Here is a 20,179-nt window from a genome sequence, read left to right on the forward strand (position 1 = left end):
AATTTAACATACGTGTTCCAAAACAGGTATAACTTTTAAAGATGAAAAAATGCACTGTAATTTCATGTCTGTTGGTTTTGTTTTGCTATACCAGATTAAACAGGAACAAATAAGGGAAAGACAGAACGGGTCAAAAGGCAATGAGAACAACTAAGTCCAAAAGAAAGCAAAGGACAGAACCTGTAATTAAATTTAGGTAAAACAGACAATTGGCAAAAAAGACTCCCTCAAATTTGAAAGATTTCCTAATGAGTTATTTAATGAGTTTCACAATATATTATAGCCTTTGGGTTTTGTACTTGTATTATGTCTTGGCTGATATGTAAATTTACCTCTACAAAAATATATGTAAGAGAATGCACCCTAAAATGTCTGTTTGCCTCCCAAGCTGCTCTATTTTATTTATCTTAACTGAACTAAGCAAACTAAGCACTTAAAAAATAACAATATAACAAAATCACCAAAACATAATAAATTCAACTGGCAAAGTATCCAGAGCTAATCTGTAAGAGCAAAACACAGCAAACTCAAAAGCTAGAAAACACTACTCCACCTGTCTTCTAAAACCTTGATGGTGTCATGAAGTGCTTTTTGCTGTTCTCTGAGCTGTTGGTTCTTGGTATAGAACTCTTCAAGCCTCTCTGCATCCCTGAAAGTAAACAGAGAAAAATTAGTTCTACCTTTAAATTACAGCTATTAATTTTTCAATAGAGAATTCTCTCTGGGATGTTTCTTTCATATTCTTGGGAAAATCTTATTATCTTCAGCACAAATATTAAGTTGAAGACAAATAAAGCGTTTGTGATGAACGATAATTTAGAAATGACTGAATTAGGAAATATGAGGCTAGTTTCTAATTTGTATTACAGTTGATCTTCTGTTGATAAATCTGATTTTTGCTCAGGTAAAAGTTAAGAGTTGACAGTCAAAGCACAAAAGCTAATAACATTCAAGCAACAATCTCAGAGAACATAAGCATGAACACTTCTCTTACACTTTACTGTGTTGTGGAGCTGTTGGGAATCTAATGGGGGCTTTCACAATCAAGTCATTTTGGTCTTTTCTTAGCAGGCAGTGAATGTTGCAGTGTGGCAAACCACATTAGGTTTAGAAATGTCTGAAAGGTCTTTAGGTCCATTAGAGGTTTACTTTCTCAAGAAACAATTTGCAGAGTCTATAAAGCACGTATTCCTGTAATATGAATACTGTGAAAAGAACTCTCTTTCCGAACCCATCGGAAATAGAAGATCTTGAGAAAAACACCTTCCCTAAAAGTCAGAGTTAATTAATTAGCAAAGAGTATCTCCTCCTTAAAAGAGGTAAGGAAAAGCAGTAACATTAACTTCCCAGTTTTAGCTCCCCTTCACTCTTATTATAGGATCACCCCACCTCCTCAAGATGTAAAGTACAAGCTAGAAGAACAATTTTTTTCTACAAGGCAATTAACATTCAGTAAAAGCTAAGCAACTGCATCTATGTAACATAACAATGACAAACTTCTGAGAATTCATTTCCAGCTCTTCTTTTTACCACGGAATCCTTTGTATATATCCATGAAAGCGGTTGTTTGTTTTCAGTGTGCCTGAGATGGATTATTTGAGGAAGCCATGAAATTGGCTCATGAAAAGCTGTTAAGCTCACACACAACAGGAAATGAAAACATATTTACTAACTTGTTGATACAGCTCTTTTATACAGACATACTTTTATATTGGCACTATCCCTTTAACATATGTTTAGTCAAACATATTTTCATACTGCTGGCATTCCAGTAATACAAGAAATTAGAAATCATGGGGCACAAAGTGAATGGGACTGCTGGAAGCTTCTACAGTGTACAATCACAGACATGTTTTATTAATCCTGAATTTTAAATGCAGATGTTTTATCTTTCTGTACTACCATCGAGACCAATTTAGGCCTTTTCAATTCCATATTCAACCTACAGAACAGTTACATGCAAACAGCACAAGGGACCGTTTAAGACTTGTACTTTCACTTGGGGAGGACAACCCATAAAAGTTCTGTTACCTCAGTTCATTAACCAAGAAAAGCCAGGTTATGGCAAAATTTGAATTGAGAAAAGCAATCTGTATTTTTCTGGTGTTTAGGCATTAAAAAACCCAAAAATCTCATTTTTTTCAATTTATGCAACTTACAGGAGGCCTAAAGTAGTAAATTTTTAAATCATTTCTCTAGCTTAATTTAATAAATAAATAAGACAATAACATACACTAATACTACATGCCTTCCACCTAAACCCTATAAAATGTTCCATGAAGGTACTAATATGACAGAAGGAACTAGGTTGTTGGTTGTTTTCTTTTTTTCCTTAAAATTCCAGTGCAGCTGATAAACGTCACAGACATTTCTGCCTATGAAGGCACCCTGCATAATGGCTGGTCTCTGACCTAGAGTTTACAAGTCATTAGCCTCAATGCTGGAGTGGGATACAAAATAAGGCACTCATTGTCAGCTGATTACCAAGTCTGAAATACTAAACCTCAGGTATTCAGATGCACTAAGGAGAACAAGACCTCCTATGTAACAGTACTGTATCTACACTGTGGGAGTTGTAGAGAGATTCCAACAAATAATAATTAAACCATTTGGTATGTGTTCAGTCACACTACTGATAATATTCATCATCTAGAAAACTGACTGATCATTTAAGATTTTAGAACATGGAAGCAACTTATGATACACCAGGCTAACAATACCAGCAAGAGATAATTTCATTCTTTTAGATTAAAAAAATATTAACTACCTAATTTATAAATTATACTTAAGAAATAACAAGATGTTAAATTGATTTTTTCCAGGAGCATAAGTGTAGTCTCTAAGAATAATACATAGCACCACATATTGGCTAATTGAAAGCTGTATAATAACCTAATATAATATTATGTACTAACATAAATATATTCCTTGTGATTCTTCAGTATATGTCTTTGACTGCAGATGGCAATGTAAATCTGGAGCATTTTTGCTACTTCTCAGAAGAGTTTAATTTCTTTAATATATCTAATATAATTATATTGTTTTCCACAATGGAAAAAGATCAAGTAATTTATTCCTATTCCTCCTACACAGCCACTTTATAAAGTGCAACTCATAATACAGATCATATGTAATAGTACCATAATATTAATGTAATCAAATCTGAAGTGAAAATTTAAATAAACAATCACATATGCATAACTGTTATCATTTAATTAAATATGGTTGTAGTCAGCAGAAGGAAAAGAAAATGCTAATTTAATGCTGTAAATACATATTATAATTCTACTGTACATGTAAATCTTGTAATTCAGGTTTTTCCCAAATTGCTTCTAATGAACAGAAAATAAAGTAAGTAAAAAATAAGTAGCATACAATGACTGCAAAAGAAGTGGGATATGTCTTAAAATATAAGAATTGAGTGAAAATTAGCAAGACTATTAGCAGAATCTTTACTGAATGACTGAAAGCTGAGTTAAAGCACAATACCCGATATTAAAGGCAAACGTAGCCAAAAAGAAAAAATCTAAATAAAGTTGGCTTCTTGTCTTGTCCCTTACTTCGCCTTACAGATTTGACCTCAATTTTGAAATGTCTCCTTAATTATCTTTTGTATTAGCAATGCCAACATCTTGACTGGCATCCTAGAAATACTATAGACAAGAAAACTGTAGGAGTCACTTGTTCAAAGAAGGCAAATGCAGCGTTCAGGTTACATACCCTATAAACAGTTACGTACATCTTCAGATGACTTCAGCTGAATTACTAAAGTGAGCAGAGTTTTGTACACAACTGAAGGAAGATTCCATGAAATCTCAATTGATCTTACAAAAATTACAGCTCATTAATGGCAGTCTGATTCTCTTTTAATAAATTAGATCATTGGGATGAGTACTTACAAGCATCTTTCCTTTTTTAACTTAGATATTTTCAGCTGTAAGCCTAAAAAGTAGAAAGAAGAAAATACATGTTATAGAATTCTGATTTTAAAAAATTAGTGAAACAACAAATTAACTTTCCTTTTGCCAATGACATCTGCAAAGAGACAAAAAAAATGCCACTAATCTGGAGAGAAGATCACAGAAATCACAGAATATTCTGAGTTGGAAGGGACCCAAAAGGATCATCGAGTCCAACTCGTAAGTGAATGGCCCCTATGGGGATCAAACCCACAACCTTTGTATTATTAGGACTGTGCTCTAACCAACTAACTTAATGGCTCATTCTGGACTTTTCAAGTATGTTCTACAGGATCTTGGAAACAAATATAGTTATTACAGTCTCTAGGAAAGAGGGACTTCTTAAACAAACACTCAGATTCCCACTTAAACAGGTATAAAACACTCTCGTAAAAAAACCACACATGAATAGGCAGCACCTTCAATATATTTTCATTGACTATGCCCACCTAAGTAGCATAAATTATGTTCTATGTGCACATAAATGCATAATACTACACTGGAAATGAAGTATCCAACCACTGAACTGTGAAATGCATTACAGTGTACATGCAGAAAGGAAGCATTAAAAGTATGCGATCCAAGGCTTTAAAAGCACAAAAGGACAACACGCTCCATTGGAGATGAACTACCAGACTCTCTCAGCCAAAGTTTCTTTGGAAGATCTTAAGGTGAATTGAGGAATGATATTTCATCTGTGGCCTTTCTCCCAGTAAGACTCCCACACTCCTAAACATGTATTCTGTGCAGAAGTAAAAAGGTCTGCAAATACAACTAATGTTCTCAGCAGGAGTGGCCTGCTGACAGCCCAGGGGACAGAACACTGTCCAACCAATCTGCTTGCAAGGTTTTGGGTGCATTTGTATGTGCACAGGGGCAGGAAGACAAAAGTGCTCCAAGCACAGCTTAACAAGCTGGATGCAGTGCTATGGAAGTGTATGTGATTATCCACACACAAGCTGGCCATTCCTATTCAAATAAATGGTCAGAAATAATCAGACCACAATGATAGAACATTTTCTTAAATACAAATGCAATAGAAATTTTTGTGTGACATCAGAAAATAACATAATTTTTTCCTAGAGCCATTATTTTCTTCTAACTATGAAAGGCTGCTACCAACTTCAAGTTGAACATTAGGTGTCTTGTAGGTTCTCTTGCAAAAGCATTATGCATTTTGGATAATAGGATAAACTTATGAAACCAGAAAACTTCTAAGAAAACTTCCAACAAGTTTGAATTTAAGTCAAAACACAGAGTTGATACTACTACAGAAAATGTAGGTTAAGGCAGCTAACAGACTTTTTTTTTCTCCCCTACCACACTCAACTGGGAACAAAGGGGAAAACTATTTGCTTGAGAAGGTTCACTCTTCAGGCCACTTACAACATCAGGCCAGCCACAGCCTCAGTGACCCCATGCTTGCTTCAAGATGCCAGTGAGACAATGAGATAAAAATGCAGAAAGACCATTTAAAAAAATAGTTAGGAAATACAGCAAGATTTCTTTTATCTCCAAATGTTCAGCACCTGTGAGATGTTATGTTCTATCACGCAGATCAGCACAGAAAGAGGGTTTATTTTTTTAAGTAGTTGCCATTCATCAAGTCAATTAGGCATCTGCAATTAGAACCCCTATAAAGCGTGCTTTAATGCTGCTCCACACCCGTCGGAAGGAATGAAGCTGCACAACAATGCATCTCCTGTATGAACAGGTAGTCTGTTCAGCAAGTATTTAGGATTGTAACTTTGGCAACCTGAGCCACCAATTGAAGAGGCAGGGCTCAAAAGGCCCACTACTGTGCTACAGGTAACACTATCTCCCCTCTCACCTGAATTCAGGAGGAACTAAACTAGTTACTTAAAGGTTGCATTTTTTCTTAGTTCAATGACTGCAATGAGAAGGCAGGAAACCAGACTGTTACATTTATCCAAGAGCATTGAATTACTACATCTGGTATAATCACTTCCTTTTGCTTTTCCAGGGCCTTGAGAGTTTTTAAGCATACTCATTTAAAGAGCTTTGCTTTTTTGGGTTTCCTTATTTAACACTCTAGTGACTATGTAAACCTATGTGGAATTGCACTACGTAACTTCCCAATTCCATTTTATCTTTCACACAACATTTATGTGGAATAGAGAAGCTGCAGACTATATAAATCTACGTTGCCTAAAGCTCCTATGAGCATTAGTAAAAGGCACACTATCTCCCTTAAGGTGATGGAGATCTTTAAACTGTCATTAGGCAGATTAATAAAACACACAACACTATTTTATCAACCTTGCTACTTGATTAGACTACATACCTGTAACATTTCCATTAATGGCTATGACAATTTCTGTTCTGATGAATTTTCAAATGCTTTAAATGCATTTTCCTAGAACTGACAGTGTCTGGGAAAACTGCAGAATTTTTATCACTAATGTTTTCTTGAAACAGGTTGGACAAGCTTCTGTCAGCAATGACACACACATAATCCTACCTTAAGGGTATAGAGATGGACTAGATGACCTTCTAAAATCCCTTCCAGCTCCATTTTCTGTAATTATTTACTTTTGAGGACCTTCCAGCTATTTCCTTTCCTACAGCAATCTATCAACAGGATTGCTTTCCTCATAGTTTTCTCTGCATCTCTGACTACAGTTTTTTCTCTATTGATATCTTCTGCTTTTCAGAGGTAAGGAGTAATTGAAAAAAAGCTAGGCTAGTTCTTGTACGTGAAACTCTGCTTACAGTTCTGTGCTGATACATATATATAGAAAATATATTTTTTTTAGTACAGAGCTTTAGACTTGAATTAATCCTCAGAAACCATCTCGATAAGATCCATATGCACCAAGTATCTATATAATTATTTCAAGCCAGAGGTAAGAATTAACACCTGTAGAAATAAGTAACTTTACAAAAAGCATTAGTAAATTCCTTTCAATTTTGTGAGCACTGTGCAAGTATCCCACACATTCTAAAGATAGGAAATAAAAGCAAATATAATCACCATTGTTCTGAGCTGCTGAGCACTTCTGAACTCTTATGAAAAGTCAACTGACACTGACCATGCCCAGCATCTTTGGAAACTAGGTTGTAGGTGACCTACCAATTGTCTCATAATGAATTTGAGCTAAATGATAGCTGTTTTGTCTGAAGAGGGCCAAAATTCGGAATTTTTTGCAAGTCATCAGTTTAAAAGAGTAAGAAGTTGGATTTTTCTTTAGATAACAACTGAAAAACACACCCTTTACAATAAAGTAATATCAAAATGCAATAAAATCCATTTCAAACTGTGTGAGTTTAAAGTATTCTCTAGTCTATATTCTATAGATATAACTTATACAATACGTCCAACCATTTCAAGTTCCTGTGTCATAAATTCTACTTGTCATGGATTGTTAACAAATAATAAGAATTCCACCATTTCAGTGATCAGTATGCTGTGCATTGTACACACCAAAAGATTCTTCTCCAACTACTTACTTTCCCTTAAGCTTCCACCTCCTTTAAAATAATTTTTTGCTGACATTTAGATTGGAAACTCATGAGTCAATTTTAATTCTTATTTATAGACTTCAGGAACAAGCAAAGTCCAGGCAAGCCTGTGTTTGATGTTTCTAAAATATCTTCCAGTACCATTTTCTATAAGAGGATCCCCACCTTCTGAAAAAATTAACTATCCTTCAGGCATGTCTTTGATGTTATCATGGAAGACCTAATTTTACCTAACACAGTGCGGTGCGGGACATACTGACAAAGGGCTAGGCATGAAAAAGACTGCCTGGTGGCAAAATTACCTGGCCACACCCAGCATGCATTCTAAAGAGTATCTTGCTTGCATAAAGAAAACCAAAACTTCAAAATCACGTGCTGCACATCCCAAGAAACTAGAGAAAGGGTCACTTAACACAGCTTTCTACATGGGAGCTTTCTGTTTGTACAGTTGTTGTTGTTCAGACATGCCACGGATTGCCAGATGCCATTCTGACAGTACTTCCGCATTTACCTGTGGTTGACATCACACCCACTCCGAAAAGAACCATCAACAATTAGAAAAAAAAAAAAGTCATTAAGAAAAAGTAAATTTTTGCTGTGTTTTGTAACACAATATAAAATTATATTTCATATGGTTAACATAGACTTTTCTTCAGTGTAACAAAATGCTACTTTCTGGTATATCTTTCCTTTCAGGTACCAAAATGATAAATGTTTTTTTGGTTGGTTTGTTTGTAACAATTCATAACACGAAGTGTCACAGCCCAGTGCTGCAAACTATTGAATCTATACATGAGACTTTAGATTAGCAGAACAAAACGTTAACTTCTTATGAAAAGTTTCCAGCAAAAAAATTCATGAATACTACCTGTAAAACAATATTACAATAGCAACACATATAGTGCAATAATTCATCTTTTCCTGAACTACTGAAGAATGAACAGACACTAACAGTCAATCTGTAGTAAAATTGTTATCACACGTCACAAAATATAAAGTAAGAATAAACATTTATAAAAATATTATAAATTTTGCTGAGAAAATTTAGAACACTACAAAGCAAAGGAATACTTTTCATTTCAGTAACATTAATCTACAGTGGTATTTCACACAAGTTAGGGAAAATAAACAATGCAAATCGTTTTAATGTATCTAAAGTAACTAAAGCCAAAGAAAGAAGAAAAAAAATTCATTGAATAACATGGTTTGGAAACTTTGAATCACAATCCATTAAAGGTAAAGTACCACTTAAATATTTTCTAAGCAAGCACAAATTCCATGTAATATTGTGTTACTTTTTCTTCACTGACCTAGCAAATCATTTATCCTTGTTGATAGCTTAATCCTGTTATACCAGGCTTAGGTGGTCAATCTGTAAGGATCATTTGTAATCATCCAATCAACTTTCTGCATAACTTAAGACACTAAAAATCTATTTAGTTCCATGCAAAGTATTTAGGTTCAAAGTCTTCCTGTGGCAATTGACAAACCCAAACTTTAACCTGACAAGCCCAAACCTAAACGATTTACCTTGTACTTCTTTATCATGACATTCTTTCAGTTTGGACCACAATTCCTTGAAGAAATCTCCTGAAGGTTCTGCAGAACTAGGGCTCCCACAGCTTCCTCCAGATGCATTCATCTTGCTTTTTTCTGCTCCCAGCTTCCTTGACTTATTTGCAGAACTGGCTCACTCTCAAACTTTGTATTTTAAATTACATAGTTATGAAGCTGTTTCTGAAGACAGGTGTATACCTGTAACAACAGAATGACAACACTTATGTTTGCATGTATCAGAGTATAACTTGTAGCCATGGATGAACTACAAAATTTACTGTCTATCCTTGTTGAGGATACATTTATTATATATAGTTATATACTTTTATAGTGACAGTCACCCCGAAGGCTCTGATGATGCCAAGTATTTTGCTGCAAAGAATTACAAACTAACAGAATTTCCCTCCTCTTAAAAAGGTATCAAGTTAAAATTAGATTAAGATACTTAGGAGTCTTTATGCTTTTCCTATGTAAAGATACAGTTAAACAGAATTCCTGTTTTCCAAAAGTAACCCAAATCCGTGAGCCAAAATCTGGCTGCCAGCAAAAGCATTTGTCAAAGTTTTATCACAGAGGTATTTGTGTATATACATCCTTCACATAAACATGGATTCAAATGACACCCTTTTGCAAAGAAAAGCTCACATCCCTTTGAAATCTTCCTAATTCTACAGTGAAATGATTCCCACTCCCTGATGAAAAGAAAATTGGAGAGTAATCTCAAAATTAATACATCTCCAAAACATTAATATTTGAGGAGAACTACCAAAGTCAGATAGCTCTGTCTTAAAAGCTTGACTGCCTACACAGCTCAGGATAGTCTTACCCACAATTCTATCTGTTTTGAAGGGTTTCTTAGCACAGATGATGCCCTCAGGTAAACTTCAGGGGAAGCACAGTACTCAAATCTGGATCTGAGCCAAGGTAAGATTCAATTTTATCGGCACTGGGTGTCCAATACTGAAATACTCCCATAATTTTTATCCTTCAATTCCCTGTGTGTGAAACTGGCCATTCTAAGTTTTCAGCATTTTTATGCAGTCAATTTTTAACAAACACTTTTGAACAGGCACTGTGTCATTACCAGCTGGACATGGCTATCTCTATGACTCTGTAATATAAAATACAAGAAATAAAAAAAATCTTAGGTTTTTTGTACTCTTCCTAAATTAGCAGCCTGAGTAAGCAAACCACTATGTCTACATAGACAAATAAAAGGAGCAGTCTGCTCCCAAATTTTTGAGACACAAGTTACAGTTGTAGTTCAAAAGATGCAAGGTCTATAATTAGCCAAGAAGCTGCATTTCCTTCCTTGAGAGTCTTCGAGCAACTTAGAATATCTGGGTGCAGCTACTGGTTCAGCTGGTCCCCTAGATTCACCATGATAAAATGTTCAGTCCACTGGTCAGTAACCAAGTGTAGGGCCTGGAGGCTTTGGTTCCACTCTCCTTTCTCATATCTCTGTGCACAGCTTTAAGTCACTTTTCTTTCAGTCTGGCTGTCTTTAAAATGGAATAAAAATAATGGAACAAAACATTATTCTCAATAACACAGAAACACTTGAACTGTACATTTTCTATAGTAGAAGGATACTTAGATGTCAAAGTAATGCTTTAACATGCTGTGTCCATAGAAAATTCAGAGCCTATTTCAGTATCTGGTTTCAACCTAGCAAATGTTATCTTCAAAGAGGTCCTTCATAGAAAATAAAATTACCTTTTCAAATTAGCAATGACTACAATTCCTTGGTGGAAGTAACAGTAATCTGCTTGCACCTTTGCAGCTGAAATGCTCCACTCTTTGTGCAGCCACATTAAGCCATCTCACAATGCTTCTTTGTGGGACCAATTGCCTAGTGACATTAGGAATGTCTTTTAAACTCTTGTTTTTCCAACTTCAGCAACAGATATTTCAATCTTTTTCCTCTGCCAAGCGCTAGGGCAGTGAAAACCACAAACCTGCTTTCACTTACTGTTTTAGATTTGTGTGCCAGATTAATCATTTTCTAGGATAAGTCGTCTGACTCTTGACAGTAAATGCTGTCCCTACTGTTTGTTTTGGTTTTGGTTTTTTTTCCCCAATATGACTTTGAGGAAAACAAATGCACAAAACTTGCTCGGAGTTTCTGCAAATGATTAGTACGTCGACTAAATACAAAGAGAGAAAAAAAAAAGCAACTAATTTTCCCAAGCTTAACCTGTTTCAAGATCCCAAAACGATACATTGCTTCCTACAGGTGTTCAACCTGCCTTAAAATACAGGAACCCTAACAACTGTTTAGATCGAGCCTTTGACAGGCCTGGGCAGATGCACAGGTGTAAAAGTGACGGCTTAGTCTCCAGTCCTAAGAAAGGGCTTTCCAGTCCTTCGGGAAAAAAAAAAAAACAACCAAACACCTGAGCTGGATGTACAGACACTTGCAGGCAGGGACAGGACTGGGAAGCTGCCTGAGGGGGGCTGGAAGCACCACGCCAAGCCCTCTCCCGGATATCCTGCCGACTGACGCTCTCATAGAACCACTTAAATACGTCCATTTCCCTCTTCTTCCACACAGCATCTCCCTCCGGCACCGTAAGGCTCTGCAGGGCTTCACGAGTGATTGCCTCCAGCAATGCCGCAGCACCGACAGCGCGCCGAGGCTGCTTATCCGTGTTTACATCTCTCCGCCGGGAACACGCCGCCTCTCCGGGATTGTGGGGAGCACACGGAGCCCCGATCCCCACCAGAAACCCTGGGCAGCAGGCTGCTCCTACAAACTCAACTCTCCTCTACCTCCCGGCGGTGAACTTTATTCTCCTTTCCCTCCTGCGCGAACACCGCACAGAAAACTCACTCGAGAGACACGCCGGGATGCTCTGGGAAATCCTGCCATGGGAGCTTCCCGCCAGGCTTGGGTCACGCCCAGCAGCCGGGACGGCCGGGGAGGGGTCGGGCATGTCCAACACGCCCCTTCCTGGGTCAGGCGGGGCAATGCCGGCGGCGCACCCGGCGGGGGCCCAGGCCTGGCGGGGCTGTGGCGAGCCTGTCCCTCGGGCGGAGCGGGAGCGGCGCGCGCGCCGTTACCTGGTTGGCTCCGGCGGCTCCGCCCGCGAACGGCGGGAAAATAGGAAAAGCTGGAGCGAGCACCTTCCCTGACCGGGGGGGGGAGGGGCGCGGGCAGCTCTCGCGAGGCTTCCGCGCTACTCTCGCGAGAGAGCAGGGCGTGAGGGTCTGCCTCCCCCCCCCCCCCCCCCGCCGACGGGGGTGCGGCAAGCGCGGGGTTCGTGTTCCGGGAGTGACACAGGATCGCGGTATCAGTTAGGTTGGAAGAGATCTCGGAGATCAGCGAGTCCAACCTGTGACCCAGCACCACCATGTCAACTCGACCATGGCACTAAGTGCCGCCTTCAGTCTTTCCTTACACACTTCCAGGGACAGTGACTTTACCACCTCCCTGGGCGGTCCATTCCAATGTGTAATCACACTTTCTGTGAAGAAATTCCTCCTGATATCCTAACCTAAACTTCCGCTGGCACAACCTGAGGCCATTTCTTCTCATTCTGTCACTTGCTACGTGGGAGAAGAGCCCGACCCCCACCTGGCTACACCCTCCTTTCAGGCAGTTGTAGAGAGGGATAAAGTTACCCCTGAGCCTCCTTTTCTCCGTGCTAACCAACCTCAGCTCCCTCAGCCACTTCTCACAAGACTTGTGCTCCAGACCCTTCACCAGCTCTGTTGCCCTTCTCTGAACGTGCTCCAGCGCCTCAATATTCTTACTGGGCCAGAACTGAACATAGTGCTCGAGGTGTGGCCTCACCAGTGCCTGGTGATCCAGATGGCCAGACTGTTTCTGGTACAAGCCAGGATGCCATTGGCCTTTCTTGCCACGTGGGCACACTGCTGGCTCATGTTCATCCATCAGTGTCATCAGCCATTGTCCTAGCCCTCTCCTCCTCTGCCCCAGTGCTTGAGGTTTCCACAGAGAGCTGCCAGAAGAAAGCCAAGGGGTCAAGCCAGGATTTTTAATCTACTGATTACTGGGATTTACACACAGATGCATTTGCAGTGCTTCCCCCTGCCTTCTTGATCAGAACGGTTTCCATGGTTTGTCATTTTAGCACACAGCAGAACAGCCTGGGGCACATTTTGATGTTTTAAGTGAGTCTGAAAACAGGTAGGCTCATATAATTATTATGGCATAAGGCAGATGAACTTTGGTGTCACTTTTGACACTTCTTGCAACACAATTTTTTTCCCCAAATTGTGGATCAATGTTCCTTCATTCCTTGGGACCAACCCTGCTGTCTGCAATGAGATAAACCCCTTGATTTTAAGTCTGTAGTTCTTAGTGGTGAATTAGAAACAAAATACATCTTTTCATTATCACTGCTCTGCCTTCACATTGATTCCACTGGACCATTTGGATGTGTATAGGGACACCTACAGAGACAGCTTAGTGGCATGACTAGAAGACACAGTGGTGATCAGTTTGCAAGGGCCAGTGCTGCAAACCTGTACTTTCTAGATCGTTAATAGCAGTATCTAAAAAGTTATGTTTTCGGATATTTAATAATTGTTAGTAGCTGTTCCATCTTACTTTTGTTACATATTCAGATCACTCAGATCTCCAGAAGGTGTCATAAATATGGAACTACAGCGTAAATAAGACTGGATCTGAAATACTGTTTCAACAATTTTGAAGTATTTTGAAATACTGTCAGACAGAAGTCCAAGATGACCTGTGATTAAGCAGACTTCAAATCTGTTGTTAACCTTTGTTGAAAATACTCTTGGTTTCCTATCAAATACTTACCATGAATTCAGAAGTATTTTGAAGAAATCTTATAGTTAACTTTTCTGCTTCTTCCACACAGTTGTTTAACCACTTAGTTTTCAACTAAGATAAAATAAATGCGGTATTCAGGAGCTCAGCAGGAGATTGCTTATATTGTAAGTTTGATCCATTGTCATATCAGTACACATATGGTGAACTAAAATAATAGGTTGTGATAGACACTCCAGTCCTCCTAAATAATGCTTGTTGACAGCTTTTCATTCTACTTTTCAAGCTTCTATAATCTAAAAGTTTGCGATGTAGGCAAGTAATCATTTCCTCAGAGTTAAGAGAAACGGATGTCTTAAATATACACATAGATCTGATAAGTAGCAATAAAATAGCCCTCTTACTGATTGATGAGATATTTTACCGTAAACTGTACCTTTCTTTCTATTTATAGGAGGCACTCTGGAAAATAATTATGTCATCCCTTTTATTTCCCAATAAACTGTGTGAGCAGTTTGTTCTCATATTCTCTCATGTTGAACTTTACAACAACATAAATCCACTGACTTCTACGATGTTATTCTTACCTACTCAACAGTAAGTGATAATGGATTAAGACTAATGGTTGAACTTTACTCTTATCTCCCTTACAGATTTATTTGATTTTATGTATTCCATAACCACATGGAGACTGAATAGATCCCTGGCTCATTGAACATATTAGAAAATTACTGAAGAGTCTGATATTCCACATTCATTTATACTGGATGTTTTAAGCTGACTTGTCTGACTGGAGCTGCACCTCGTTCACCTCATAAGAGTAAACACACACCTAGACAATAAAACTGTGGGAAAAATGCTTCACCGTTGTTGAGCTTGAACAGATACAACACTTCCTGTGGTGTCATGGCTCATGTCCAGATTTCAAAATAACCCTTAATATAGCACATTAAACTAAGTGACAGAATACTTATCCACGAGCAGCTCTGATAAAAAGGGAGTCTAATTTTATCCTGGCCCTTTTTGGATCTGTCTGGTCTGAAATGTTTAATCTTATAATAGTATGTGGAGCTGTTGGTTTTCAGGTATGGTTTAGTGGTTATACCTTTCTTCTTGATGACTGGACAATTTACCAGCAAATCAACTAATGACTGAATTTCTATTGTAAGAGTAGTGCAACATTGCATCACAGATAAAATAAAAAGTCGCTCTTTATTCTCACACTTGCACCCCTGTTTTCAAGTGTAGTGCAGAGGCTGCATCAGTGTTTCAAACCATTCAGGTAGCAGCAGGTGACCTAACTCGCTGCATATGCATACAGAATAGGGCTAAAAAAGGTTAGCAGAAGGCTTACTTTTTTTTTTCTTATATTACTTTAAATTTAGATGTAAACATTAAAACCAGCTTTGAATTAAAATGGGAAGTCCAACTTAAATGTTTCATATGCTGTAAGCACAGTGGTAACTATTTCACTCTTTGCCTGTATGTGTATATACGCATACATATATATATATATATAAAATAATGAGGTACTTATTTATTTGCATGAGATTGAATGGATTGCACATACACATACATGGCCAGTGTGTTCACAACCTCCTTGACTTGCAGATCTGTAACTGAGGAATAAATATAATGTTTAACTCTCTAGTTGTATTAATTCAACGAATTTCATGTTGCAGTTGCCAATGAGGACATCAAAGGAGACCAACTTCAGATGCAGCATATAAGACTGTGTGGCACAGTTCAGCTGCTGCCTAAATGGGATTTAAACAGGGAGTGTAGGAGCTGACAGTCCTCTGAATGGCATGTTTTCTTACAGCTGGGAGGGCAAACAGAGAACACCACTGCTATCTGGCACAGGTAGTTGCTTTCTCTGGAAAAATAGGGAGGAGCCACTCCATCACCCCCACTAGTTGAATTTGATTCTTCTCAAGCTGCTTGCGTAGCCACTTTTGAAATCAAGCCAAGATCAAATTCCCTGATGCCAGTAACACTGTTCACTTTAAGAAACCCTCTTCTTTGAAGTGCTTTCACTGCTCCTCGTCTGTAGTCAGAAAAAGCCAGGGCTTATTCAACTGAAACTCTCAGGTCTCTTAGAGAGTCTTGATGGAGGGAAATAAAGAATGCAACCTGAGGGATGCTGTTGCAGGACCCCAGACCAGTGTTGCTGGTCTTCAGGCTCTAAGCAGCAGCACCTATTTGTGTTAGCTGCATGTGGAAATGTTTTGCTCCTACTGATGTTTCTCAGGGCAGCACGACTAGTTTGAGTAGTTATGTGTGTTTATCTCAGCTGAAGTAAAAGTTTACAGATCTGTGCACAAAATCATGCCACCTACCTTTTACTGTAGTGAACGACATAAATTCAGGGCCAGAAAACAAGCAAAATGAAATAACATGTAGGAAATAATATTTTACTTACCATTTGAGAGAAAAAAAAAAGTCCCCAAACAATGGCCCCTGCTCTTCCAGCCCCCTAAAAAAAAGCAGCTGAGGAAAACCCGAATAAAACAGAACACATAAACAGGAGAGAGAGAGAGGGTGGCAAGCAGTATTTTGAAAAAGTGGTTTATTTAGTTTGAATTTTAAAAATGTGCTGTGTAAAAAACCTAAAGCTTTAGAAATCAAAGCTCTCTTGTAGCATTTTATAGTCTCTACAGAGACTTCCTGTGCAAACCATACAGTTCAACCAGCTATAATTTTTTCTTTGGAAAACGGTTTATTCCTTGTAATTTTTCCTTACATATTTGATAGCAGAATCAACAGAGTTGATAAGAAAATTAAACTTTTCTTCTTGATAAATGTTATTACCTTCTGTGAGAATACAAAACTTTCCCTATGCTTTTTTTCTGTTTACCCGCACTTGGAAGAAAAATTTTTACACGCAGATACAATGCTGCTAACTAGAAGGTAATTTCAATTCATTGATTTTTTTTTTTTTTATAAGTACTCAGGAGGCCTTTTTCTTGGCACTCTACAAATGAATAATATTCATTTTAACATCAACCTGGAAACAGCTGGCAAGTAAACACCTTTATAATTAAAGCTTCCTGTTGTGTGCCTACCATAAAGTCTTACATAATCCTGTATAGATATATTTGTGTCTAATGGTTTATATCCACTGATTCTGAATATTTTTTTTTTCACATCATCAAAGAGAATGGTGATTGTTTCCTGTAAAGATAGACAAAATTAAGATTTCTCGGGGGACGGAAGTAGTTATGTGAAGGTTTTCAAAAATGTAGCTACACAGATGGTGAGAAGATTCACATTTACTTAAGTTAAAGAGTTATTTTGTCCTAACAGGCATGACAAAACCTGTCTTCATTCCTTTCTATTCAGCTCAGCAAGTACCTCTGTGCTCCAGTAGTTAATCAGTTACCAGATTCCACAGCTTTTGTTTTCACACTGTTTAATTTTTCTTATTTGACACAGAACCTGTGAATGGATTCAGTCACAGATACAGGTAGAACTTTCAGGTCAACCTACTCTTTATGATTAGGACTGCTTTTTATTACCATTGCCACCACCATTACTCATTCCAAACAGGTAAATTTCTAATAAATATGTAGAAAGCAAGCAGTAACAATGTACATTTCCTGTCTTACTATGAAGCTAATTCTGAATATGTAAATCTAGACTTAATTAATTTACTTTATAAAATTGAACAATTAAAAAAGTTAGTCTGGCAAGAATTAATAACTGCACATCTTACTGTAATGGCACTATGCCTTGTCACAGCAGTGCTGTTATGAGACAGGGATTACAAAAACACTGTATAAAAGAGAAGACCAATAGGCAATACTTAAATGACTTGCTCAAAATACTAAGTCATTGGCAGTGGAGTTTCTATCTCTCACTCCCATGCTAGGTTCATTGAACTGTCTCTCCAGTAAATACTCTTGCAGAGGAGATGATGTTGAGCTGCACACAGAAGGGTCAAAAACTGCAATCACAAAAATCCTGTCGACAAACACCATTGAGACTGGCAGTACTCAGAGACATTAAGGAGATAGCCATTATACCACTTCAAGCATCAGAGAAATTTTTTGCTTAAGGTTATCTTAAATTAATTTTAAAGAAAGATTTTCAAAACTCACCCTTCTGTTTGAATTGTGAAAAGTTCTGTTCTTGATCGGGGTGATAAATATTTACTATTGACTTCCCCTCCAGCTATAAACCTCAAGTGTAAGTAAGATGAGGAAGCCACTGTGGACCACACTAGAGAATGCCGAGAGGAGATCTGCTGCACCTAAGATATATACAATGTGCAATGGATAACCTAATATGCCTTTCATTTAACTGGCTGGGCAGGTTTCTGCATTCTGGAGAGCGTGGAATCATACCAGAATTTGTTGGCATAACAGACCCATCAGACCGGTTCCTGGGGCGCCCAGGAACCTGCCCAACCAGTCTGCATCAAAGGCTGGCCCAACATGCTGCAGCTCAGCTCGGGGAGGCTTCATACGCGGTGAATTATTCACGCCTCTGTCAACTCCCAACATACTACTCAGAGAGAATGATGTAGCCTCTAGCAAAGTAATTTACTGAGGGCTGGGGGAGTGATACATCCTTTTTAAGTGTAGCAAGATCTTATTGTTATAAATTTTCTTTCGTTTCATATGCAGATACACTGGGCTAGAGGTCTTGCCCAGCATAAGTGCAAGGAGAAATAGGAAAGAAAATACCTTTTTTTTATAACGCAAACCATACAGACTTATTATAACCAAATAACACCAAATTTTTAGTGTGACCAGCTAAAACCCCCTGAAATTATGCACCAAGACTTATTTATATATATACACACCTATTGTATGCCTAGGATTCAGCATAACTTTTGTTACCACATGAGAAACGGGACACTGGGAGCTTGCATGTGGAATATCCACCTTGTGACTTTGGTGGAGACCCAGGTCTGTGCAAGCCCACCCGGAATTACCGCATAGCGTATTTCAAGGTGAAACAGGTCAGAGAACATGTCGTGTGTGCGACATGCTTCCATAACTGTGGGGAACTACAGCAGCTGCCCTGTTACAATATCACATGGGCTGCCACAGCAGCTGCGCTGCTTCTTGTTCATGGCTGCAGGGCAAGAATACTTGCACAGCAGTCCTGCATATTGCATAGTTATTCAGGCTGTAGGCAGAGATCAGGATATGCCCCGACAGAGGCCTGCATCTGTGTAAACTTACTACTTTTTTTTTTCCTCAGATACAAATATAGTCCATAATTTTCAGATCTCCTGCTGTGATTGTCAGAGATGTTGAGTAAAATCAGTAAGAGCTGTAAGTCTAACACTTCTGGAAATGTGATCATGAGTACATACAGTCAGTCTGCTAAACCTATGCTTATTTTTTATTTAGGCTCCTGAATTTAAACACTCAGACTTGAAAAAATTTGCTGTATTAAATGTTGTCAAAGGCTCTGAGTAACTGCAGAAAGCTGTGTTTGTTCATAAAATGATCCTACAGTGGTATCATTTATCATGTTTTAGATTGTGTATTCTTACCCATTTTAATAATACTTACAAGACAACTAGTGATCAGAACAGGAAATTCAACCATCAAATTCAACCAGCGTTCTGCAGCATGGGCAGTATTTTCACCATTAACCAGAATATGAAAAAGTAGACATGCTGATATTTGAATATACTCAGATTATTTTACTACAGGAAAGTAACCCTTCCTAAAAGACCACATCTTATGACAGACTTGAAAGGAAGGCTCTTTTCTGAAGAGGGCAACTAACTGGGCTGAAATGACAGATGTAAGCTGTTTGTGCTTGTAGTCACACAACCTTAGGCTATGATTTCATACAGCTAAGCAGGGCTGGGCTTGGTCAGTACTTGGATAAATGATTTACAGAAAGTGCTGCAGGAAGTGGTTTTGGTGATTCAGTAGGTTTTACGGAATTATTGGGCACTAGTGCCAACTGTGATGGAGACATTGAGTTCTGGATATGCCACAGTCCTGATGCTATATATTGAAGTTTTTAAGCACTCCAAAGCCCTTTCCACAAGCATTACACCTTGAGCTGTAAATCCCTGTCCAACGTGAATGAACTGTGTTTGCCTACAGTTTGTTTTCATGAGTGTCACATATTTGGATAAACTGTGTAACTGATTAACACAGGTAAATTACCACCCAAAATAGCTGTAAGACTGTATAATGTGGAAAAGGTTCTGCTTGCATAACAGACTTAAGGAGGGCTGATGTGCTTCAAAGTTGGTCTACTGCCAGCTGTGTCAGCTGGTCTCATAAAAGATACTGTCTGAAATGTTACTTTCTTCATTCTGAGTGCATTATTAAAACTGGAGTCTTATAGTGAACCTGATGGTAGACCTTTAAAAAACATTGTGCTTGCCATTTAACTTTTTACTGGAGTCTGAAAAGTATAGGAATAAAAGGGATCTTTACTA

General features: G+C 38.2%; 1 protein-coding gene across 5 annotated transcripts in view; it reads right to left on the reverse strand.

The window, feature by feature from the left end:
* Positions 1–17,977, reverse strand: part of RBBP8 (RB binding protein 8, endonuclease) — a 43,660-nt gene extending 25,683 nt beyond the window's left edge. Inside the window, exons 1-4 of one of the 5 annotated variants that reach the window (XM_032700298.1) lie at positions 17,862–17,977; positions 8,973–9,197; positions 3,900–3,942; positions 554–649 (exon numbers count right to left, since the gene is read on the reverse strand). In XM_032700298.1, coding sequence (XP_032556189.1) covers positions 554–649; positions 3,900–3,942; positions 8,973–9,084 — 251 coding nt within the window. In that variant the 5' untranslated portion in view covers positions 9,085–9,197; positions 17,862–17,977. Of the gene's footprint in view, positions 1–553; positions 650–3,899; positions 3,943–8,972; positions 9,198–9,825; positions 10,085–11,832; positions 12,004–12,062; positions 12,177–16,100; positions 16,142–17,861 lie in introns of those variants that run through there. The other 4 variants (XM_032700304.1, XM_032700279.1, XM_032700270.1 and 1 more) reach the window with 4 other exon arrangements.
* Positions 17,978–20,179: the final 2,202 nt, after the last annotated feature.

This window comes from Chiroxiphia lanceolata, chromosome 1 (genome assembly GCF_009829145.1).
Source record: "Chiroxiphia lanceolata isolate bChiLan1 chromosome 1, bChiLan1.pri, whole genome shotgun sequence".
NCBI classification, from domain to species: domain Eukaryota; kingdom Metazoa; phylum Chordata; class Aves; order Passeriformes; family Pipridae; genus Chiroxiphia; species Chiroxiphia lanceolata.